The following is a 25,732-nucleotide window of genomic DNA, read 5'->3' as shown; positions in this document are numbered from 1 at the left end:
ACTAGCCAATCAAAACCTCAACCCCTACATATATGCAGAAGATGTCACGATTTATATCCCGTTCAAACACGAGCTAAAAGAAATCACCACCGAGATCAACCAAAGCCTCCAAATCATGCACTCCTGGGCGGACGCATTCCAGCTAAAACTTAATGCAGAAAAAACACACTGTCTTGTACTCACTTCACAACACAACACAACACAAACAACTTCACCACTATAACGACACCATATTGTTCTCTTCCCGTCTCACAAAATCTGAAAATACTTGGCGTTACCATTGATCGAAACCTCACACTTGATACCCACGTGAGGAATACGATGAAAAAGATGTTCTACTCCATGTGGAAACTCAAAAGAGTAAAACCTTTCTTCCTAAGATATATCTTCCGTACCCTAGTACAATCAATGGTAATAAGTCACCTGGACTACTGCAATGCACTGTACGCCGGCTGCAAAGAATAGAATATCAAAAAACTCCAAACAGCCCAGAATACCGCCGCCAGACTCATAGTCGGAAAAACTAAATATGAAAGTGCAAAACCCCTAAGAGAGAAACTTCACTGGCTCCCACTTAAGGAACGTATTGCGTTCAAGATATTTACGATTGTTCATAAAATCATCCAAGCAGACGCCCCAACCTACATGCTAAACCTCGTGGACCTGCCTCCCAGAAACGTCAAAAGATCTTCCCACAAATTTCTCAATCTGCACTTCCCCAGCTGCAAAGGACCAAAATACAAACTGACACATCAGTATTTTCAAAACCTATTTTAGACGTTTTTCTTTGAAGTCCATCAGAAGTGCGTCCAAATCTCAAGGGGCGTATCAGGGGCGTGTTCAGGGTGGGACTTGGGCATTCCTGAGACTTAGATGTATTTCAGTCATAATGGAAGAAAACAAAAACGTCCAGGACTAAAACTAAGACGTTTTGAGCTAGACCTGTTTTTATAACGAATAAGGCACAAAAAGGTGCCCTAATAACCAGATGATCACTGAAGGGAAACAGGGATGAACTCCCCTTATTCCCCCAGTGGTCACTAACTTCCTCCCAGCGACAGGGGGGCTGGAAGTCCGCTGGACTGCCGGTCTCTCCTCCCCAACCCCCAGCATTGGCAAGGGTCCCCATGTGATGGTGTCACTCCATCCGCCGCCTGCTGGACCCTCCCCCCCCTTGGTTGGAGAAGGGACGCAGCCTGCATCCCTCCTCTTCCTTTGACGTTGCAAAATGGCGGCGCCCAGCCCTGCCCAGCGCACTCTGGGATGTGCTGGGCGGGGCTACACACCACATAAGGGAGTTTCTCCCTGTCATTGGTGGGGGGGGCTTGGTCGGCGCCCACTGGACCACCAGGGACCATTTGCTGGGGGGTTGGGGGGGCTGGAGACCCTCCGAATCTCCAGCCCTCCCTGAACTTGGGGGGGGGGGATCGTCGGGGGGGGACCAGAGGTCTGCCGGACCTCCAGCCCCCGTTGCTCAGGGCAGGGGTAGTCAGGGCCTGGTGGTCCCGTGGACCTCCAGCCCCTGTGTTTGACAGGTTTGGGCTTTTGCTTAAATTTGCATGCATTATCTCTGATCATAGGTCCAATAGCGCCCCGTGCTGTTCCAGCGCTATTTTAGAGCGCTGTTTGGAACAGCGCGGGGCTTTTGATCATCTGCCTGTCTGTGTTTTAAATTGGGAAGAGAGACTGGTGGGCTTTTAGTGCTTCTCTAGCTCTTCCTTGAGCCACGTGAATGACATCTATGTCCTCATCCTTGAAGTCAATACACAAGTTCAATGATATAGGAATTCAGAGATATAGATCTATGGATATAAATAAAGAGACCCAGTTGCAACTAACAGCTCAGAAGATAATGAAAGTTCTTTCTATGATTCTTAAGAGTGGAACTGCCTATAAGCAACATGAAGGGAGAATCCCCAAAGGGATGTGCCCAGGGCAGGAACCAGGTGAGTTTCTTTGGTTTATTTAAGGCCCTAGGTTTTTGAGGGAAATTGTCTTTTCTGGTTTTGTTTTTGGTCAGCCACCAGCAAGCAGTTAAGGCTTGTAAAATAGATTCTGAGTACCATCCAGGACTCGGGGAAAATGAAAAGGAGATTTGGCTCTAGGAGAGGAGGAAGCGAAGCCTCTTTTCCGCCCCAGAAGTTTGAGCTCTGGGGAAAAGAGTTGCAGAGTCTGAGGAGGGAAAACCCTGTGAAGCCTTTAGAGCAGTGGTTTTCAATGCAGTCATCATGGCACACTTAGCTGGTCAGGTTTTCAGGATACCCACAATGAATATTAATGTAATAAATTTACACACACAGGAGGTAGTGCTTGCAAATTTCTCTCATGCATATTCATTGTGGATATCCTGAAAACCTGAATGGATGTGTGTGGGGAGTAGGAAAGACCCAGAGTAGACTCCAGAACTGAGATAAGAATAGAGGGCAAGTGCCTAGATCAAATAAAACCAGGACAAAAGGAAGGCAACAACTCCCATCCACAGAGAGAAGAAAATGGTGTGGGCATGGCAGCCCCAGGATGACACTTCCTGCCCCCCACCCAGTATGTACATAGTTCTGCCCCCCTCCCTCACCCTGTATCCAACATCAGCAATTTCCAACCAAGCCCTCTGGGCCCCTGCCCCCAGTGTCCTGTTTTCCCCCTGTCCCTCTTGGTCTCTCCTGCTTACGGTTACCATATGTCCGGATTTACCCGGACATGTCCTCTTTTTGAGGACATGTCCGGGCGACCAGATGGGTTTTGCCAGTCCGCCCGTTTGTCCGGATTTCTGGACAAACGAGCTTGCGGGAGGGCGGCGGGCCTATCCTAGCCTCCCCTTCTCTTACTTACTATCTACTGCCCTGGTGGTCTAGTGACCTCTTCGGGGCAGGAAAGAGCCCCCCCCCCCTTTCCTGCCCGGAGCGCTGCCCTTGCCCTGCATCCTGTTGCTGTGACGGTCTTGGGATTCAAAATGGCCGCCAAGAGTTGAAGCGGCCTTGCGAGACTTCAACTCTTGGTGGCCATTTTGAATCCCGAGACCGTCACAGCAACAGGATGCAGGGCAAGGACAGAGCTCTGGATAGGAAAGAGGGGGCTCTTTCCTGCCCCGAAGAGGTCACTAGACCACCAGAGCAGTACATATTAAGTAAGGGGAGGGGAGGGGAATATATGACCCGGGGGGAGAGGAGGGGAATATGTGACAGGGGACAGGGCGAGGATGCGAAAGAGGCGGGGCAGGGGGGCGGGACATGTGTCCTCTTTTTGAGAGGACAAAATATGATAACCCTATTCCTGCTTGGCCTCCCCTTCTCTCTGTCCAACCACCATCTTTCCAGCACTTATGGAGAAGATCCTCAACATCTTCTCTCTTTACCTGGACCCTTTTCATTCCAGTATTACCCACTTATACAGCAACATCCCCTCTCTCTTTCTCATTCCAGCAGGCAGACTGACCTTCCTTTTTCTCCCCAGAACCAGCATCTCCCTTATCTCTACACCCTTCCCCGCCCAGGCAGCAGCACCCTCTGGGCCCTTTATGCCTCCTCTCCCCTTCCTCCTTTTTACTGAAATGATACAAGCACACAGGCTCATCCAGTGAGATCAATTTTCAAGGAGGCCTCAGACTCCAGGTTTTGTACCCAGTAGCATACAGATACACTGACTCCACCCCCACATCCCACTTAAGGCCGGCCTAGACTGTCTGCAGCCCTCAAGTGGCAGATCTGGGTGGGGGAGGGGGCTCTTGCGCATCCGGGGTGGCAGGGTAAGTGAGCAGCCGGAACTTAGAGGAAAACTCTAACACAGTATGACTACTTTTAGGCACCAAGAAGGCCCCTATTTGAAGCCTATTCTATAAGGAAAAGTAGGTATCTGCTTCTCTTTATAGAATATTAATGGAGGGCAAATGTGTGCATATATTTTAGATACGACCGCTTAACACTAGCCTCAGAGGTGGTGTAAATGTTCATACCTTGATTGCTACAAGAACAAATGTAAAATTATAGCATTCTATAACTTACAAAGGTAACTGTGTGCCCCACCCATGCGTACACCCACCTTCAAGCAACACACAATCGCATTTAGGAGCCATTTTGAAGATTAGTGTGAACAAGACAACAAATAAAGCACAAGAGAGCCTCCAAGGCTGGAACAACGGTACAATCTTTAATCAAAGGGACCCGACACGGGCCGTGTTTCGGCGCAACGTGCGCATGCCTCAGGGGTCAAAAATCAATGTCCTTAAAAATGAACAGATGTCCTAAAATATCCTTTGGTAGACTTTCTGCGGCAGATCGTACCAAACGCTTCTGAACGTAATTCCAGAAGCGTTTGGTACGATCTGCTGCAAAAAGTCTATCAAAGGATGTTTTAGGACATCTGTTCATTTTTAAGGACATTGATTTTTGACCCCTGAGGCAGGCGCACGTTGCGCCGAAACACGGCCCGTGTTCAGTCCCTTTGATTAAAGATTGTACCATTGTTCCAGCCTTGGAGGCCTTTTTGTGCTTTCTTTGTTGTCTTGATTTGTGTACTTTTGGACCCTCTGTTCTGCTATGTAGATTAGTGTGAAGTTAGAATATTGGCATTCATGTACGTATGTGGAAGCATATGCGCATGTATATGCTGATATTCTGGTCATGCCTGTTCCTGGTGCCTAAAAATAGGCATAGGGCTAGATTCTATATATGGTACCAAAAAATCGGCACAAAAAAAACACTATTTTATAAGCTGTGCTTAAAGTTAGGCACAGTTTATAGAACAGTTCTTACACCCAGGAAAATTATCTAAGTTTAGGCCCACCGTTTGCATCAACTGAAGCGTCGTGCAAATTGTATGCCCATTATTCTATAAGAATGCACGTTAATTTTATCAACACCTCCGTTATACCCATGACCCTCCTATTTCCGTGCCCCTTTTTTCAGATCGCGCATAAATGCAAATAATTGCTTGTTAAAAAGTCAATTACTGGCATTAACTAACTCATTATTCAATTAAATTGTCCGTGCACATTAGGCTTGCATGCAATTTCTGGCAACTTTAATAGAATTAGGGGGCTAATGTTATAGTATCATCCGCTTATTGCTTGATAAAAAAAATCACTGAACAGATATTGTTATCTTGTTAGCTTTTGAGCAGTCGGAAAACTGAGGTGTGCAAAGAATTATTGATATCATACCCTAGGGAAGACCCTTGACTTCACCATAATATTTCAAAAGCACATGGCATATTTTAATCAATAGGGACGACGCTTCTTCAGCGTGCCTCTGTGCTACACTCTACCAGTTCATTCATTTAATCCCGTATATTCACAAGTTGAAAAGATACATGATTTACAGTACTTCAGTTCCTCTAAAAGAAAATGTTCTTCCTTTTTCTTACCTCCTCATGTCTTCCGTTATGTAGAGGCTGAGCATCTCCTTGGGAATATGAAAAGACATAGTGCTCTCAGACATTTGTTCCCGGATGTGCATCCACTTGTTATCAGACGTGGGAAAGCTATACAATTTGCATATAGGATTTTTCAACACTGCGGGAGAAAAATAATGGAACTGTTTATAACTGAACATTTACAGATCATAGTTTGTTACAACGTTGGTCATCAATTAATTTCTTAAACTACTGATTAGAGTTAATTCAAGTCAAAATTAAACCTGGCAGAACTCAGCCTATTTGGAGTTTCAGAGAATTTTTCTATTTTACCCAGATCCATTGATTTTCTTTTTCTCAGAAGATTTGAGAAAAATTTTGAACACAAAAATGTGAAGGACATTTGTACAATTCAATTCATATCTGCAAAACCTAATGACTTCAATAGAATCAAACCACACTGATAGTGCTTCAAAAAATAGTTCAGGTTCATGAACATGGTCTAGACCGTTTTGAAGACATCCTTAATCACTGTACTTTTTGGATTTATATTTTAATTGTTTGTACTTGAAATTGTGATTCCCAGAAAATTGGATGGTTTGTAACCCACCTTCAACAGATAAGGTCTATGGTGGGCTATAAGACGTATTATAATATAAAATAACATCCAAACAGATCTACCAGTAACACATTTCTATCAGTATCATAAAGTTGACCAGAATTGGGTCAATATTCAGTTATCATCTGTTAATGCTGTGGTACAAAATTTTTAAAACTAAGTGGAAAAGACTATGGAGATTAGTTGATAAAATTTGCTTTTTATATTTTTATTTTGCCTAACACTAACCTGCAATTCCTTCTTTAAACCCCAATCTTTAAGTTCCCAAAGCACAAAGCAAAATAGCGTTCACTTACCAGAGTGATAATTGGATGTTAACAACCAATTATCAGCATTAATTGGAGTGGAAGAGTAGCCTCGTGGTTAGTGCAGTGAACTTTGATCCTGGGGAACCGGGTTTGATTCCCACTGCAGTTCCTAGTGACTCTAGGCAAGTCACTTAATCCTCCATTGCCCCAGGTACAAATACGTACCTGTATATAATATGTAAACCACTTTGAAAGTATGTTGCAAAAGCCACAGAAAGGCAGTATATCAAGTCCCATTTCCATTAATTAGAACATATGTGTATGCTGTAACGTGGTGCATGTTATGCTTGGAATAAACTCCCTGAACCCATACGCCAAGCCCCCTCCCTGCCCATCTTCAAATCCTTACTCAAAGCCCACCTCTTCAATGTCGCCTTCGGCACATAACCATTATACCTCCATTCAGGATATCTAGACTGCCCCAACTTGACATTTCATCCTTTAGATTGTAAGCTCCTTTGAGCAGGGACTGTCCTTCTTTGTTAAACTGTACAGTGAATGATACATACCTGTAGCAGGTGTTCTCCGAGGACAGCAGGCTGATTGTTCTCACGACTGGGTGACGTCCGCGGCAGCCCCCACCAACCGGAAAAAAGCTTCGCGGGACGGTCGGCACGCAGGGCACGCCCACCGCGCATGCGCGGCCGTCTTCCCGCCCGTGCGCGACCGCTCCCGCCAGTTGAATGACTAGCAAAAGATGAAACACACAACTCCAAAGGGGAGGAGGGAGGGTAGGTGAGAACAATCAGCCTGCTGTCCTCGGAGAACACCTGCTACAGGTATGTATCATTCACTTTCTCCGAGGACAAGCAGGCTGCTTGTTCTCACGACTGGGGTATCCCTAGCTCTCAGGCTCACTCAAAACAAGAACCCAGGTCAATTGAACCTCGCAACGGCGAGGGTATAACAGAAAATTGACCTACGAAGAACAACTAACTGAGAGTGCAGCCTGACCAGAATAAATTCGGGTCCTGGAGGGTGGAGTTGGATTTACACCCCAAACAGATTCTGCAGCACCGACTGCCCGAACCGACTGTCGCGTCGGGTATCCTGCTGGAGGCAGTAATGTGATGTGAATGTGTGGACAGATGACCACGTCGCAGCCTTACAAATCTCTTCAATAGTGGCTGACTTCAAGTGGGCCACTGACGCTGCCATGGCTCTGACACTATGAGCCGTGACATGACCCTCAAGAGCCAGCCCAGCCTGGGCGTAAGTGAAGGAAATGCAATCTGCTAGCCAATTGGAGATGGTGCGTTTCCCGACAGCGACCCCTAGCCTGTTAGGGTCGAAAGAAACAAACAATTGGGCGGACTGTCTGTGGGGCTGTGTCCGCTCCAAGTAGAAGGCCAATGCTCTCTTGCAGTCCAATGTGTGCAACTGACGTTCAGCAGGGCGGGTATGCGGCCTGGGGAAGAATGTTGGCAAGACAATTGACTGGTTAAGATGGAACTCCGACACCACCTTCGGCAGGAACTTTGGGTGGGTGCGGAGCACTACTCTGTTGTGATGAAATTTGGTATACGGAGCATGAGCTACCAGGGCTTGAAGCTCACTGACCCTACGAGCTGAAGTAACTGCCACCAAGAAAATGACCTTCCAGGTCAAGTACTTCAGATGGCAGGAATTCAGTGGCTCAAAAGGAGGTTTCATCAGCTGGGTGAGGACGACGTTGAGATCCCATGACACTGTAGGACGCTTGATAGGGGGCTTTGACAAAAGCAAACCTCTCATGAATCGAACGACTAAAGGCTCTCCAGAGATGGCTTTACCTTCCACACGATAATGGTAAGCACTAATAGCACTAAGGTGATTCCTTACTGAGTTGGTCTTGAGGCCAGACTCTGATAAGTGCAGAAGGTATTCAAGCAGGTTCTGTGCAGGGCAAGAACGAGGTTCTAGGGCCTTGCTCTCACACCAAACGACAAACCTCCTCCACTTGAAAAAGTAACTCTTTTTAGTGGAATCCTTCCTAGAGGCAAGCAAGACCCGGGAGACACCCTCAGACAGACCCAACGCAGCGAAGTCTACGCCCTCAACATCCAGGCCGTGAGAGCCAGGGATTGAAGGTTGGGGTGCAGCAACGCTCCGTCGTTCTGCGAAATGAGAGTCGGAAAACACTCCAATCTCCACGGTTCTTCTGAGGACAACTCCAGAAGAAGAGGGAACCAGATCTGACGGGGCCAAAAGGGCGCTATCAGAATCATGGTGCCGCGGTCTTGCTTGAGCTTCAGTAAGGTCTTCCCCACCAAAGGTATGGGAGGATAAGCATACAGGAGGCCGGTCCCCCAATGAAGGAGAAAGGCGTCCGATGCTAGCCTGCCGTGTGCCTGAAGTCTGGAACAGAACAGAGGCAGCTTGTGGTTGGTCTGAGAGGCGAAAAGGTCCACCGAGGGGGTGCCCCACGCTCGGAAGATCTTGCGTACCACTCTGGCATGGAGCGACCACTCGTGCGGTTGCAATACTCTGCTCAGTCTGTCGGCCAGACTGTTGTTTACGCCTGCCAGGTACGTGGCTTGGAGGAGCATGCCGAACCGACACGCCCAACGCCACATCCCGACGGCCTCCTGACACAGGGGGCGAGATCCGGTGCCCCCCTGCTTGTTGACGTAATACATTGCAACCTGATTGTCTGTCCGAATTTGGATAATTTGGCAGGACAGCCGATCTCTGAAAGCCTTCAGTGCGTTCCAGATCGCTCGGAGCTCCAGGAGGTTGATCTGCAGATCCTTTTCCTGGAGGGACCACAGACCCTGGGTGTGAAGCCCATCGACATGGGCTCCCCACCCCAGGCGAGATGCATCCGTCGTCAGCACTTTCGTGGGCTGCGGAATTTGGAATGGACGTCCCAGGGTCAAATTGGTCCGGATGGTCCACCAGAGCAGTGAAGTGCGGCAACTGGTGGAGAGGCGGATGACATCTTCTAGATTCCCGGTGGCTTGAAACCACTGGGAAGCTAGGGTCCATTGAGCAGATCTCATGTGAAGACGAGCCATGGGAGTCACATGAACTGTGGAGGCCATATGACCCAGAAGTCTCAACATCTGCCGAGCTGTGATCTGCTGAGACGCCCTGGTCTGCGAAGCCAGGGCCAAGAGATTGGTAGCCCTCGCTTCGGGAAGGTAGGCCTGAGCCGTCTGGGTATTCAGCAGCGCTCCTATGAATTCCAGAGACTGAGTAGGCTGGAGATGGGACTTTGGGTAATTTATCACAAACCCCAGCAGCTCCAGAAGTTGAATAGTGCACTGCATGGACCGGAGGGCTCCTGCCTCCGAGGTGTTCTTGACCAGCCAATCGTCGAGATATGGGAACACGTGCACTCCCAGCTTGCGTAGATACGCCGCCACCACCACGAGGCACTTTGTAAACACTCGTGGGGCAGAGGCGAGCCCAAAGGGCAGCACACAATACTGAAAGTGCCGTGCGCCCAGGCGGAATCTGAGATACTGTCTGTGAGCTGGCAGTATCGGGATGTGAGTGTATGCGTCCTTTAAATCCAGGGAACATAGCCAATCGTTTTTCTGAATCATTGGCAGAAGGGTGCCCAAGGAAAGCATCCTGAACTTTTCTTTGACCAGGAATTTGTTCAGGCCTCTCAGGTCTAGGATGGGACGCATCCCCCCTGTTTTCTTTTCCACAAGGAAGTACCTGGAATAGAATCCCTGCCCTTCCTGCCCGGGTGGTACGGGCTCGACCGCATTGGCGCTGAGAAGGGCGGAGAGTTTCTCTGCAAGTACCTGCTTGTGATGGGAGCTGAAAGACTGAGCTCCCGGAGGACAATTTGGAGGCAGGGAGGCCAAATTCAGGGCGTATCCGCACCGCACTATTTGGAGAACCCACTGGTCGGAGGTTATGAGAGGCCACCTTTGGTGAAAAAATTTTAACCTCCCTCCGACCGGCAGATCGTCCAGTACGGACACTTGTAGGGCGGCTATGTTCCCGTGGATCCAGTCAAAAGCCCGTCCCCGGCTTTTGCTGTGGAGGCGCAGGGGGCTGCTTAGGCGCACGCTGTTGACGAGAACGAGCGCGCTGGGGCTGTCCCTGTGCCTGACGAGGCCTTCGGGCCGGCTGGTTGTACCTACGCTTCGCAAAAGAATAGGGTGCAGCCTGCCGGGCCCGGGAAAAACGTCCACCTGTGGAGGTGGATGCTGAAGGCGCCCGGTGGGAGAGCTTGTCGAGAGCGGTTTCCCGCTGATGCAGTTGGTCCACCATCTGCTCGACCTTCTCGCCAAAAATGTTATCCCCCCGGCAAGGGACGTCGGCCAGTCTCTGCTGGGTGCGGTTGTCCAGGTCAGAGGCACGCAGCCATGAGAGCCTGCGCATCACTATACCTTGGGCCGCAGCACGAGATGCCACGTCACAGGTGTCATAGATACCCCTGGACAGGAACTTTCTGCACGCCTTCAGCTGCCTGACCACCTCCTGATAAGGCCTGGACTGCTCCGGCGGGAGCTTCTCGACCAGGTCCGCCAGTTGATGCACATAGGTCCGCATGTGGATGCTCATATAGAGCAGGTATGATTGGATGCGGGTCACGAGCATGGAGGATTGGTAGGCCTTCCTCCCAAACGAGTCCAGAGTGCGAGACTCCCGCCCCGGGGGCGCCGAGGCGGTATCCCTTGAACTCCGTGCCCTCTTGAGAGCAGAATCCACGACCGCTGAGTCATGGGGCAATTGTGGCCGCATTAGCTCTGGGTCAGAGTGGATCCTGTACTGGGACTCTGCTTTCTTGGGAATGGTGGGGTTAGTTAATGGTCGCACCCAGTTCCGAAGCAGCGTCTCCTTAAGGACATTGTGCAGCGGCACCGTGGAGGACTCTCTAGGTGGTGATGGATAGTCGAGGACCTCGAGCATCTCAGCCCTCGGCTCTTCCACAGAGACCACGGGGAAGGGAATGCTGATAGACATATCCCGCACAAAGGAGGCAAAGGAGAGACTCTCAGGAGGTGAGAGCTTCCTCTCCGGTGAAGGCGTGGGGTCCGAGGGAAGGCCCGTAGACTCCTCTGAGGAGAAATATCTAGGGTCCTCCTCTTCCCCCCACGAGGCCTCATCCTCGGTATCGGACATAAGCTCATGTAGCTGAGTCCTGAACCGGGCCCGGCTCGACGTCGAGGCACCGAGGCCTCGGTGTCGTCGAGCGGTGCACTCCCGCGCCGGCGGGGACGAAGCTCCCTCCATCGACGTCGACGGGGACACCACCTGCGTGGCGGTCGAGACCGGCGCCGCAAGCGGCGGCGGTGTCGACGGCCCCGGCGCCGGGCTAGAGCTCGCCGGCGCCACAGTCATCGGCGCCGAGGGCGCAAGCACCCCCGCCGCCGGCACAGCCTGGCGCATCAGCCCTTCCAGGATCCCCGGAAGGATGGCTCTGAGGCACTCGTCCAGGCCCGCTGCCGGGAAAGGCGGTGGGGCCGGTAGGGGTGTCGGCGCCAGAAGCTGTTGGGAGCCAGGAGACGGCACCGAGGTGCCGGAACCCCGATGCGTCGGTACCTCCACAACCGACGGAGACCTCTCCTCCCGACGATGACGCTTTGGCGTCGCCTCCTCTCCGATATCCGGATGCACCGAGGGCGACCGGTGACGACGCTTCTTATCTTTCTTGCGATGCCCGTCACCGGCGCCGGAGGGCATGGAGGAGGAGGAGGTCGATCCCCCTCGGTCTCGAGGTACCGGGTCAGACAGGGTTCGGTCCCGTGGCCCACGAGCTGAGGGAGTGACCGGGGCCGACTGCCCACGCGGCCTCTCACCCCCACTCTCACCGGAGGACCGGCGGGCCGACGGGACCTGTTCTCCTGGGGTCGCTGCCATCGGTGCCGATGTCTCGGGCATCGATACCGGTACCGAAGGGCCGGGCGTCGATACCGATGCCTTCGAGGTCGACGTCGAGGGGCCGGCGCAAGTTCCAAACAGACGGTCCCGCAGAACTTGCCTCGCAACCTGAGTCCGTTTCCGGAGACCGAGACACAGAGAACACGACTTGATATTGTGCTCCGGCCCGAGGCACTGGAGGCACCAAGCGTGGGTGTCGGTCTGCGAGATCGGCCGGCCGCAGCGACCACACTTTTTAAATCCACTCGGGACCTTCGAGGACATCGACGGAAAAATCGCGTCGGCGAAGTCAAAGTCGTCAATGGTGGCTGAAATCACACCACGAAAAAGAAAACGACCGAGCGGCCACTAGGCTGCAACGCGACGTCCCCGCTGGAAGCGAGGGAAAAAGGGAGCGCGTGCTCCACACGCGCAGGGTTTCTTTTTTTTTTTTTTTTTGAAAAAAGAAGCCGGGCGGTAACTAGACCGAAAAACTAAGAAAGGCGCGATCGCGTAAACGCGATCGAAAATCCGGCGGCTGAAAAAGAGAGAGCGGTTCGAAGCACGACTCTCTCCAGACGCGGAAAAAAAGGAACTGGCGGGAGCGGTCGCGCACGGGCGGGAAGACGGCCGCGCATGCGCGGTGGGCGTGCCCTGCGTGCCGACCGTCCCGCGAAGCTTTTTTCCGGTTGGTGGGGGCTGCCGCGGACGTCACCCAGTCGTGAGAACAAGCAGCCTGCTTGTCCTCGGAGAAAGCGCTGCGTAACCCTAGTAGCATTTTAGAAATGTTAAGCAGTAGTAGTAGGTGCATGTAAATATAAGTTGTATAGTTGAAAAGTGGGTGTGGTTAAGGTTGCAGAATTGATGGGTCATGGACATTTCTAAAATCTATACGCATTGTTATAGAAATACACCCACTCTGTGCCTAATTTAGACATCGGGATATATACCAGGTTTTACTTGGCGTAATTGACCATCACTAATTTTAGACTCGTGGACTGGCGCTTGGCATATTCTATAAACTGCATGGAAATTTAGGCTTATTCTATAAAGTACGACTAAATTAAAGTGTACTTTAAAGAATACACTTCAATTTCCGTGTGGAAATCTCAGCCCGATATATAGAATCTAGTCCTAAATGGGTAATAGAGCCACAGAGATGGTGTAAGTACGAGTGTCTACATGGGGAAGGGAGCCCCGCCTATGTCCCACCTATACTCCTTCCTTGTGTACGCCCCTTTGCAAATATGCATGATCTAAGATATGTGCATATTTACAGAATATCACTTAGGCAGCATAGAGGGGCATAATCGAACGGGGCCAGCCATCTCTAACGACGGCCCCGTCAAGCGGCGTACCTGACTGTATTATCGAAACAAGATGGCCGGCCATCTTTCGTTTCAATAATACGGTCGGGGCCGGCCAAATCTCAACATTTGGGCCACCCTTAGAGATGGCCGTCATTGGTTTTCGCCGATAATGGAAACTAATGGCGGCCATCTCAAACCCGGCCAAATCCAAGCCATTTGGTCGTGGGAGGAGCCAGCATTTGTAGTGCACTGGTCCCCCTCACCTGCCAGAACACCAACCGGGCACCTTAGGGGGCACTGCAGTGGACATCACAAATTGCTCCCAGCTGCATAGCTCCCTTACCTTGGGTGCTGAGCCCCCCAAAACTGTACACCACTACAGGGTATGATACATACCTGTAGCAGGTGTTCTCCGAGGACAGCAGGCTGATTGTTCTCACGACTGGGTGACGTCCGCGGCAGCCCCCACCAACCGGAAAGAAGCTTCGCGGGACGGTCGGCACGCAGGGCACACCCACCGCGCATGCGCGGCCGTCTTCCCGCCCGTGCGCGACCGCTCCCGCCAGTTGAATGACTAGCAAAAGATGAAACACACAACTTCAAAGGGGAGGAGGGAGGGTAGGTGAGAACAATCAGCCTGCTGTCCTCGGAGAACACCTGCTACAGGTATGTATCATACCCTTTCTCCGAGGACAAGCAGGCTGCTTGTTCTCACGACTGGGGTATCCCTAGCTCTCAGGCTCACTCAAAACAAGAACCCAGGTCAATGGAACCTCGCAACGGCGAGGAAACAACAGAAATTGACCTACGAAGAACAACTAACTGAGAGTGCAGCCTGACCAGAATAAATTCGGGTCCTGGAGGGTGGAGTTGGATTTACACCCCAAACAGATTCTGCAGCACCGACTGCCCGAACCGACTGTCGCGTCGGGTATCCTGCTGGAGGCAGTAATGAGATGTGAATGTGTGGACAGATGACCACGTCGCAGCCTTGCAGATCTCTTCAATAGTGGCTGACTTCAAGTGGGCCACCGACGCTGCCATGGCTCTGACACTATGAGCCGTGACATGACCCTCAAGAGTCAGCCCAGCCTGGGCGTAAGTGAAGGAAATGCAATCTGCTAGCCAATTGGAGATGGTGCGTTTCCCGACAGCGACCCCTAGCCTGTTAGGGTCGAAAGAAATAAACAATTGGGCGGACTGTCTGTTGGGCTGTGTCCGCTCCAAGTAGAAGGCCAATGCTCTCTTGCAGTCCAATGTGTGCAACTGACGTTCAGCAGGGCGGGTATGCGGCCTGGGAAAGAATGTTGGCAAGACAATTGACTGGTTAAGATGGAACTCCGACACCACCTTCGGCAGGAACTTTGGGTGAGTGCGGAGCACTACTCTGTTGTGATGAAATTTGGTATACGGAGCATGAGCTACCAGGGCTTGAAGCTCACTGACCCTACGAGCTGAAGTAACTGCCACCAAGAAAATGACCTTCCAGGTCAAGTACTTCAGATGGCAGGTATTCAGTGGCTCAAAAGGAGGTTTCATCAGCTGGGTGAGGACGACGTTGAGATCCCATGACACAGTAGGAGGCTTGATAGGGGGCTTTGACAAAAGCAGGCCTCTCATGAATCGAACGACTAAATGCTCTCCAGAGATGGCTTTACCTTCCACACGATAATGGTAAGCACTAATCGCACTAAGGTGATTCCTTACTGAGTTGGTCTTGAGGCCAGACTCTGATAAGTGCAGAAGGTATTCAAGCAGGTTCTGTGCAGGGCAAGAACGAGGTTCTAGGGCCTTGCTCTCACACCAAACGACAAACCTCCTCCACTTGAAAAAGTAACTCTTCTTAGTGGAATCCTTCCTAGAGGCAAGCAAGACCCGGGAGACACCCTCAGACAGACCCAACGCAGCGAAGTCTACGCCCTCAACATCCAGGCCGTGAGAGCCAGGGATTGAAGGTTGGGGTGCAGCAACGCTCCGTCGTTCTGCGAAATGAGAGTCGGAAAACACTCCAATCTCCACGGTTCTTCTGAGGACAACTCCAGAAGAAGAGGGAACCAGATCTGACGGGGCCAAAAGGGCGCTATCAGAATCATGGTGCCGCGGTCTTGCTTGAGCTTCAGTAAGGTCTTCCCCACCAAAGGTATGGGAGGATAAGCATACAGGAGGCCGGTCCCCCAATGAAGGAGAAAGGCATCTGACGCTAGCCTGCCGTGTGTCCGAAGTCTGGAACAGAACAGAGGCAGCTTGTGGTTGGTCTGAGAGGCGAAAAGATCCACCGAGGGGGTGCCCCACTCTCGGAAGATCTTGCGTACCACTCTGGAATGGAGCGACCACTCGTGCGGTTGCATGACTCTGCTCAGTCTGTCGGCCAGACTGTTGTTTACGCCTGCCAGGTATGTGGCTTGGAGAAGCATGCCGAACCGGCACGCCCAACGCCACATCCCGACGGCTTCCTGACACAGGGGGCGAGATCCGGTGCCCCCCTGCTTGTTGACGTAATACATTGCAACCTGATTGTCTGTCCGAATTTGGATAATTTGGTAGGACAGCCGATCTCTGAAAGCCTTCAGTGCGTTCCAGATCGCTCGGAGCTCCAGGAGGTTGATCTGTAGATCCTTTTCCTGGAGGGACCACAGACCCTGGGTGTGAAGCCCATCGACGTGAGCTCCCCACCCCAGGCGAGATGCATCCGTCGTCAGCACTTTCGAGGGCTGCGGAATTTGGAATGGACGTCCCAGGGTCAAATTGGTCCGGATGGTCCACCAGAGCAGTGAAGTGCGGCAACTGGTGGAGAGGCGGATGACATCTTCTAGATTCCCGGTGGCTTGGAACCACTGGGAAGCTAGGGTCCATTGAGCAGATCTCATGTGAAGACGAGCCATGGGAGTCACATGAACTGTGGAGGCCATATGACCCAGAAGTCTCAACATCTGCCGAGCTGTGACCTGCTGAGACGCTCTGGTCTGCGAAGCCAGGGCCAGGAGATTGGTGGCCCGTGCTTCGGGAAGGTAGGCCTGAGCCGTCTGGGTATTCAGCAGCGCTCCTATGAATTCCAGAGACTGGGATGGCTGGAGATGGGACTTTGGGTAATTTATCACAAACCCCAGCAGCTCCAGAAGTTGAATAGTGCACTGCATGGACCGGAGGGCTCCTGCCTCCGAGGTGTTCTTGACCAGCCAATCGTCGAGATATGGGAACACGTGCACTCCCAGCTTGCGTAGGTAGGCCGCTACCACCACGAGGCACTTGGTAAACACTCGTGGGGCAGAGGCGAGCCCAAAGGGCAGCACACAATACTGAAAGTGCCGTGCGCCCAGGCGGAATCTGAGATACTGTCTGTGAGCTGGCAGTATCGGTATGTGAGTATATGCGTCCTTTAAATCCAGGGAACATAGCCAATCGTTTTTCTGAATCATTGGCAGAAGGGTGCCCAAGGAAAGCATCCTGAACTTTTCTTTGACCAGGAATTTGTTCAGGCCTCTCAGGTCTAGGATGGGACGCATCCCCCCTGTTTTCTTTTCCACAAGGAAGTACCTGGAATAGAATCCCTGCCCTTCCTGCCCGGGTGGTACGGGCTCGACCGCATTGGCGCTGAGAAGGGCGGAGAGTTCCTCTGCAAGTACCTGCTTGTGATGGGAGCTGAAAGACTGAGCTCCCGGGGGACAATTTGGAGGCAGGGAGGCCAAATTCAGGGCGTATCCGCACCGCACTATTTGGAGAACCCACTGGTCGGAGGTTATGAGAGGCCACCTTTGGTGAAAGAATTTTAACCTCCCTCCGACCGGCAGATCGTCCGGTACGGACACTTGTAGGGCGGCTATGTTCCCGTTGATCCAGTCAAAAGCCCGTCCCCGGCTTTTGCTGTGGAGGCGCAGGGGGCTGCTTAGGCGCACGCTGTTGACGAGAACGAGCGCGCTGGGGCTGTCCCTGTGCCTGACGAGGCCTTCGGGCCGGCTGGTTGTACCTACGCTTCGCAAAAGAATAGGGTGCAGCCTGCCGGGCCCGGGAAAAACGTCCACCTGTGGAGGTGGATGCTGAAGGCGCCCGGTGGGAGAGCTTGTCGAGAGCGGTTTCCCGCTGATGCAGTTGGTCCACCATCTGCTCGACCTTCTCACCAAAAATGTTATCCCCCCGGCAAGGGACGTCAGCCAGTCTCTGCTGGGTGCGGTTGTCCAGGTCAGAGGCACGCAGCCATGAGAGCCTGCGCATCACTATACCTTGGGCCGCAGCACGAGATGCCACGTCACAGGTGTCAAAAATACCCCTGGACAGGAACTTTCTGCACGCCTTCAGCTGCCTGACCACCTCCTGATAAGGCCTGGACTGCTCCGGCGGGAGCTTCTCGACCAGGTCCGCCAGTTGTTGCACATAGGTCCGCATGTGAATGCTCATATAGAGCAGGTATGACTGGATGCGGGTCACGAGCATGGAGGATTGGTAGGCCTTCCTCCCAAACGAGTCCAGAGTGCGAGACTCCCGCCCCGGGGGCGCCGAGGCGGTATCCCTCGAACTCCGTGCCCTCTTGAGAGCAGAATCCACGACCGCTGAGTCATGGGGCAATTGGGGCCGCATGAGCTCTGGGTCAGAGTGGATCCTGTACTGGGACTCTGCTTTCTTGGGAATGGTGGGGTTAGTTAATGGTCGCACCCAGTTCCGGAGCAGCGTCTCCTTCAGGACATTGTGCAGCGGTACCGTGGAGGACTCTCTAGGTGGTGATGGATAGTCGAGGACCTCGAGCATCTCGGCCCTCGGCTCTTCCACAGAGACCACGGGGAAGGGAATGCTGATAGACATATCCCACACAAAGGAGACAAAGGACAGACTCTCAGGAGGTGAGAGCTTCCTCTCTGGTGAAGGCGTGGGGTCCGAGGGAAGGCCCGTAGACTCCTCTGAGGAGAAATATCTAGGGTCCTCCTCTTACCCCCACGAGTCCTCATCCTCGGTATCGGACATTAGCTCATGTAGCTGAGTCCTGTACCGGGCCCGGCTCGACGTCGAGGCACCGAGGTCTCGGTGTCGTCGAGCGGTGGACTCCCGCGCCGGCGGGGACGGAGCTCCCTCCATCGACGTCGACGGGGACTCCACCTGCGTGGCGGTCGAGACCGGCACCGCAAGCGGCGGCGGTGTCGACAGCCCCGGCGCCGGGCTAGAGCTCGCCGGCGCCACAGTCATCGGCGCCGAGGGCGCAAGCACCCCCGGCGCTGGCACAGCCTGGCGCATCAGCCCTTCCAGGATCCCCGGAAGGATGGCTCTGAGGCACTCGTCCAGGCCCGCTGCCGGGAAAGGCGGTGGGGCCGGTAAGGGTGTCGGTGCCGGAAGCTGCTGGGGGCCAGGAGACGGCACCGAGGTGCCGGAACCCCGACGCGTCGGTACCTCCACAACCGACGGAGACCTCTCCTCACGACGATGACGCTTCGGCGGCGTCTGCTCTCCGACATCGGGATGCACCGAAGGCGACCGGTGACGGCGCTTCTTGTCTTTCTGTCGATGCACGTCACCGGCGCCGGAGGGCATGGAGGAGGAGGAGGTCGATCCCCCTCGGTCTCGAGGTACCGGGTCAGACAGGGTTCGGTCTCGCGGCCCACGAGCTGAGGGCGTGACCGGGGCCGACTGCCCACGCGGCCTCTCACCCCCACTCTCACCGGAAGACCGGCGGGCCGACGGGACCTGTTCTCCTGGGGTCGCTGCCATCGGTGCCGATGTCTCGGGCATCGATACCGGTACCGAAGGGCCGGGCGTCGATACCGATGCCTTCGAGGTCGACGTCGAGGGGCCGGCGCAAGTTCCAAAAAGACGGTCCCGCAGAACTTGCCTCGCAACCTGGGTCCGTTTCCGGAGACCGAGACACAAAGAACACGACTTGAGATTGTGCTCCGGCCCGAGGCACTGGAGGCACCAAGCGTGGGTGTCGGTCTGCGAGATCGGCCGGCCGCAGCGACCACACTTTTTAAATCCACTCGGGACCTTCGAGGACATCGACGGAAAAATCGCGTCGGCGAAGTCAAAGTCGTCAATGGTGGCTAAAATCACACCACGAAAAACAAACGACCGAGCGGCCACTAGGCCGCAATGTGGCGTCCCCGCTGGAAGCGAGGGAAAAAAGGGAGCGCGTGTCCCACACGCGCAGGGTTTCTTTTTTTTTTTTTTAAAAGGAAACCGGGCGGTAACTAAACCGAGAAACAAAGTTAGAAAAGAATACGATCAGCGTAAACGCGATCGAACGATCCGGCGGCTGAACAGAGAGAGCGCAAAACACGACTCTCTCCAGGCGCGGAAAAAAAGGAACTGGCGGGAGCGGTCGCGCACGGGCGGGAAGACGGCCGCACATGCGCGGTGGGCGTGCCCTGCGTGCCGACCGTCCCGCGAAGCTTCTTTCCGGTTGGTGGGGGCTGCCGCGGACGTCACCCAGTCGTGAGAACAAGCAGCCTGCTTGTCCTCGGAGAACATAGCCCTAATGGGGTGAAGGGGGGCACCTACATGTGGGTACAGTGGGTTTTGGAGGGCTCACATTTACCACCACAAGTGTAACAGGTGGGGGGGATGGGCCTGGGTCCGCCTGCCTGAAGTGCACTGCACCCAGTAAAAACTGCTCCAGGGACCTGCATATTGCTGTCATGGAGCTGGGTATGACATTTGAGGCTGGCATAGAGGCTGGCAAAAAAATGTATTAAAAACTTTTTTTTCGGTGGGAGGGGTTTGGTGACCACTGGGGGAGTAAGGAGAGGTGATCCCCGATTCCCTCCGGTGGTCATCTGGTCAGTTCGGGAACCTTTTCGAGGCTTGGTCGTGAACAAAAAGGGACCAAGTAAAGTCGGCCAAATGCTCGTCAGGGCCGGCCTTCTTTTTTCCATTATCAGCCGAGGCCGGCCATCTGTTAACCACGCCCCCGTCCCGCCTTCAGTACACTGCCGACATGCCCCCTTGAACTTTGGCCAGCCCTGCGACGGAAAGCAGTTGAAGCCGGCTAAAATCAGCTTTCGATTATACCGATTTGGCCGGCATTAGGAGAAGGCCAGCCATCTCCCGATTTGTGTCGGAAGATGGCCGGCCTTCTTCGAAAATAAGCAGAATAGTAACATAGTAAATGTTGGCAAATAAAGACCTGCAAGGTTCATCCAGTCTGTCCAACAAGGTGGTCAGAGTTGTATCTGGTACTCTGCGCAGGTTCCACTTACTCACGATTTAATACTGACATTATAAACAGGACAGTCAGCAACTTGCCTTGCCAGCATCATATGGGCAGTTATATGATGCAATCTTGGAACAGACCATTGTTGTCAACCCTAAGAAAGTATTCCCCTCCCCCACCACTGACTTGCATCATAAGTATGCGCATATCGTATCATAATCATTACACAATGTGATACCCGCAAGTGATCCATCTCCAGAGTAGCCCCCACACTCTGGAATGCACTGCCTGAAAGGCTCCGCTTAACACAAGACTACCTTGGCTCTTCAACCAAGCCTTTAATGGAAGAAGTAACTAACTTGTTAGTTTTACTCACACAAGGAGTGACATGGGCTGCATATACTGCAGCAGGACATGTTTATCCACTCCTACCCTAGCTGAGATATTATTTAACCATCTCTCTGACCTCATGTGCAACTTTCTAATTAGTCACCTTACTTTCTAACTCTTCTTACTCTCTTACCTATCTATATGTTCCATCTTTGCTTTACCCTTCACTATCAATTAAAATGTTCTATTGTGTTGACATTGTAAGTAGTATACTATCATACTTTGTATTGTTATTTGAATATTTTTACTGCTGTAGTTGTCTATTGCTCATGTTTGATCTATTCTTACTGTACACCGCCTTGAGTGAATTCCTTCAAAAAGGACGTAAATAAATCCTAATAAACAAACAAATAAATAAATAAATAAATAAAATCTCTCCCTGCCAATTTTGGGGCACAGACTGTAAAAGTCTGCCTGGCTCCAGTTCTAATTCCAAACTACTGGAGTTGCCATCAAAGCTCACTCCAGCCATGATCCTGATTGGATTTTGCCATTTATAGGTCGCAGACCATAGAAGTCTGCCTGGCACTGGTCTTGAATGCTGGCACATAAGCATGTACACACACATACATGTGTATATGCTAGTATTCTAAATATTTACTCATGTAATACAGGTATACTGTATGTGCCAGAGCCGATGGTGGGAGGCAGGACTGGTGGTTGGGAGGCGGGGATAGTGCTGGGCAGACTTATACGGTCTGTGCCAGAACCGGTGGTGGGAGGCGGGGCTGGTGGTTGGGAGGCGGGGATAGTGCTGGGCAGACTTATACGGTCTGTGCCCGGAAAAGGACAGGTACAAATCAAGGTAAGGTATACACAAAAAGTAGCACATGTGAGTTTATCTTGTTGGGCAGACTGGATGGACCGCGCAGGTCTTTTTCTGCCGTCATGTACTATGTTACTATGTTTCTAACAATAGCCCTCCTTTAATAATGGCCCACTCCCTTGTTTCAGCACCGAAAAACCCTCTAAAGTTTGTCTTAAAAGTTAAATTTAGATTCCTTCAATAACAGCCCAGCCCCATAGAATTTGCAGCATTGCTCTCCTTCACTCTCCACCCCCCCCATAATGACTGGATCTCTCTTCTTACCTTTTCTCACGGTTCTGGTTCTGGGCCAGTGCGGGGCCTTGAACATCAGCAGATACTCAAGGCTTTGAGCATGCACAGATACCCAAGGGCCTGCACCAGCCCAGCACCATAACCATGAGAGGTAAGAAGAGAGATCTGGTCAGCTTAGGGGGTGGAGGGTGGAGAAGAGCAATGCCGGTTACTCTGAATATTGATCCATATATTTTTGTTTCATGAGAACACTCGAAATCCAAATATTTTTAACACTCTAAAGTTTGTCTCTAATGGCAACTGAAGGTACCTGGTCCCTTAGGCCTTACAAGGAAAAACAATGCATACAAAGCTTGAGCTCTACTATTGATCTCTATTATCACTCAAGTAAATTACCCCAGAGCTTTATTTCCATCCTTTCTCCATTAAAAGGTAATATGATGGATCATAATTAGGGACTTATCACTACAAAGAACCACATGATAAGGGACAGGAAGAATCTGAAGGAAATATAGCTTCCTGCCATGGAATGTTCTAATTAACAAAACAAACGGGGAAAATATATAGAAAAATGTTAAAGACAAGTTGACTTGGACATGCTGCAATTTCTAATTAGCAACCATCAATGGAATGTAAATACGCCCAACTGTTTTTGTAGGTTTATAATCTCAGCAATCAAAAGAGTTCAGCAGGAATTCATTGATGGTCCTGCAGACAAGCTGATGTGCATCAATCTCCCACTATCATAAAAAAAAGCACGGAAAAAAAATCATTTTACATGGCATATTACTCAATTTACAGTGAATTACTTTTTCCCCCCAATGTTTCTTAAACCATGTTTTCTATGCACTGCATTCACATTGGCAACTCAACCCTTAACTTTGCGATGACCTAATGCTCCCTTCCTTCTATTTCCTTTTTTCTTTCCTTCAAATAAATGTACAACTTTTAAGAATTCACCAAATAGATAAGCACACCTTTTTGTTCAAGGGGCCCACAGAGAATAACATTGGGAAGACAGCTTTCATTTAGCTATCTTGGTAGCTTCTCCAGAAGATAATAAGCATCATTAAAAATGCCAACCGTACATTCATTCCTTGCCAATTTAGAAGGGATACTGACTGCCAGACCCCAACTTACAAGCAATATCTTTCCCACCGTTTTTTGAGCGCCTCCAGGTTTTGGCTAGTTCTGCTTTTAAAGAAACCTCTCCTCACCTGAGGCACTTGGAATATTGTCTGTCATAATTTTAGAAAATATACTTCCTTGGAAAATACAGCCCCACTTTGTAAATGTATTCCCTTTACTCAAACTCTTTTTCATATGTATCTGGAGGATACAAAAGGACCGTTACAGAATTCCGACCAATGTAAAGGAAAAATTAGTTCTTATCTGATAATTTTATTTCCTTTAGTCTCAAAGGATCAGTCATAGAAACATGACGGCAGATAAAGGCCACATGACCCATCCAGTCTGCCCATCCTCTGTAACCCCTAATTCTTCCTGTTCCTAAGCGATCCCACACGTTTACCCCATGCCTTTTTAAATTCTGGAACAGTCCTCGACTCCACCACCTCCACCGGGAGGCCATTCCACGCCTCCACCACCCTTTCTGTGAAATAATACTTCCTTAGGTTACTCCTAAGCCTATTCCCTCTTATCTTTGTCATATGCCCCCTCATTCCAGAGCTCTCCTTCATTTGGAAAAGGCTCTCTTGCTGTACATAAATGCCCTTGAGATATTTAAACGTTTCTATCATGTCTCCTCTCTCCCTCCTCTCTTCCAGCGTATACATGATGAGGTTCCTAAGCCTGTCCCTATATTTTTTGTGTTCAAGACCGCTTACTAATTTTGTAGCCGCCCTCTGGACCGACTCCATCCTGTTTGTATCTTTCTGTAGGTGCGGTCTCCAGAACTGCACGCAGTACTCCAAATGAGGCCTCACCAGAGACTTATACAATGGCACTATCACCTCCTTTTTCCTGCTGGTCATGCCTCTATTTATGCACCCAAGCATCCTTCTGGCTTTGGCCGTCGCTTTTTCTACCTGTTTGAAAGCTTTAAGGTCGTCAGACACAATCACCCCCAAGTCCCGCTCTTCCTTCGCACACTGAAGCACTACACCCTCTATACTGTACCATTCCCTCGGATTTTTGTGACCCAAGTGCATAACCCTGCATTTTTTGGGATTAAACCTTAGTTGCCAAATATCGGTCCATTCCTCTAGCTTCGCTAGGTCCTTCCTCATGTCATTCACATCCTCCAGGGTGTCCGCCCTGTTGCAGAGTTTAGTATTATCCGCAAAGAGACAAACCTTACCAGACTGTCCTTCCGCAATATCGCTCACAAAGATGTTAAAAAGAGCCGGCCCTAGGACCGATCCCTGCGGTACTCCACCCAGTCCATACAAATGGGTTATGTGCATCGAACAGCAGGCAGAGATGGAGAGAATCACTAATCTGCTATATCTGGTTCTGTGCAGCTAGCTTTAGTCAGTATTCGATAGCCAAGCAGAGGAAGCGTGACTGATGCAAACAGAAATCAGAAGAAATAAAGTCCTGCCTCAGTTACCAACTAAAGAAATCTATACAGGAAGCGGAAGTCCAAGTTGTGCCTGAGAATTTACAATCCAGAACTATGTACACAAACACAGCAAAATACTAGCGGGCGGGTCCTGGACTGATCCTTTGGGACTAAAGGATGCTTCCCCCCCAAACCCACCTCCCCGCTCCCCCCGTTCCCCCCCAAACCCACCTCCCCGCTCCCCCCGTTTTCTATTTCTGTTGATGGCTCTCTCATTCTCCCTGTCTCCTCAGCTCGAAACCTTGGGGTCATCTTTGACTCTTCTCTCTCCTTCTCTGCTCATATCCAGCAGACCGCCAAGACCTGTCGTTTCTTTCTTTACAACATTCGTAAAATCCGCCCCTTTCTTTCCGAGCACTCTACCAAAACCCTCATCCACACCCTTGTCACCTCTCGTTTAGACTACTGCAATCTGCTTCTTGCTGGCCTCCCACTTAGTCACCTCTCCCCTCTCCAGTCGGTTCAAAACTCTGCTGCCCGTCTCATCTTCCGTCAGGGTCGCTTTACTCATACTACCCCTCTCCTCAAGACCCTTCACTGGCTCCCTATCCGTTTTCGCATCCTGTTCAAACTTCTTCTACTAACCTATAAATGTATTCACTCTGCTGCTCCCCAGTATCTCTCCACACTCGTCCTTCCCTAGACCCCTTCCTGTGCGCTCCGCTCCATGGATAAATCCTTCTTATCTGTTCCCTTCTCCACTACTGCCAACTCCAGACTTCGCGCCTTCTGTCTCGCTGCACCCTACGCCTGGAATAACTTCCTGAGCCCCTACATCTTGCCCCATCCTTGGCCACCTTTAAATCTAGACTGAAAGCCCACCTCTTTAACATTGCTTTTGACTCGTAACCACTTGTAACCACTCGCCTCCACCTACCCTCCTCTCTTCCTTCCCGTTCACATTAATTGATTTGATTTGCTTACTTTATTTATTTTTGGTCTATTAGATTGTAAGCTCTTTGAGCAGGGACTGTCTTTCTTCTATGTTTGTGCAGCGCTGCGTATGCCTTGTAGCGCTATAGAAATGCTAAATAGTAGTAGTAGTAGTAGTAGTAAAGGAAAGAAAATTATCAGGTAAGAACTAAACTTTCCTTCCATTACGCCATCAAAGGATCAGTCCATATGAATGGGATGTAGAAAAGCAATACTTAAGTAGGAAGGGAGCGAGATACTGCCACAGA

General features: G+C 51.1%; 1 protein-coding gene across 1 annotated transcript in view; it reads right to left on the bottom strand.

Annotated features, from left to right (window-relative positions):
- INPP4B (inositol polyphosphate-4-phosphatase type II B) overlaps window positions 1-25,732 on the bottom strand; it is an 853,440-nt gene that overhangs the window by 439,734 nt on the left and 387,974 nt on the right. The window contains exon 8 of the mRNA XM_030192243.1: window positions 5,359-5,506. Coding sequence (XP_030048103.1) covers window positions 5,359-5,506 — 148 coding nt within the window. The remainder of the gene's footprint in view (window positions 1-5,358; window positions 5,507-25,732) is intronic.

This window comes from Microcaecilia unicolor, chromosome 2 (assembly GCF_901765095.1).
Source record: "Microcaecilia unicolor chromosome 2, aMicUni1.1, whole genome shotgun sequence".
Taxonomy (NCBI): Eukaryota; Metazoa; Chordata; class Amphibia; order Gymnophiona; family Siphonopidae; genus Microcaecilia; species Microcaecilia unicolor.
This window is presented reverse-complemented; position numbering and strand designations above follow the sequence as displayed.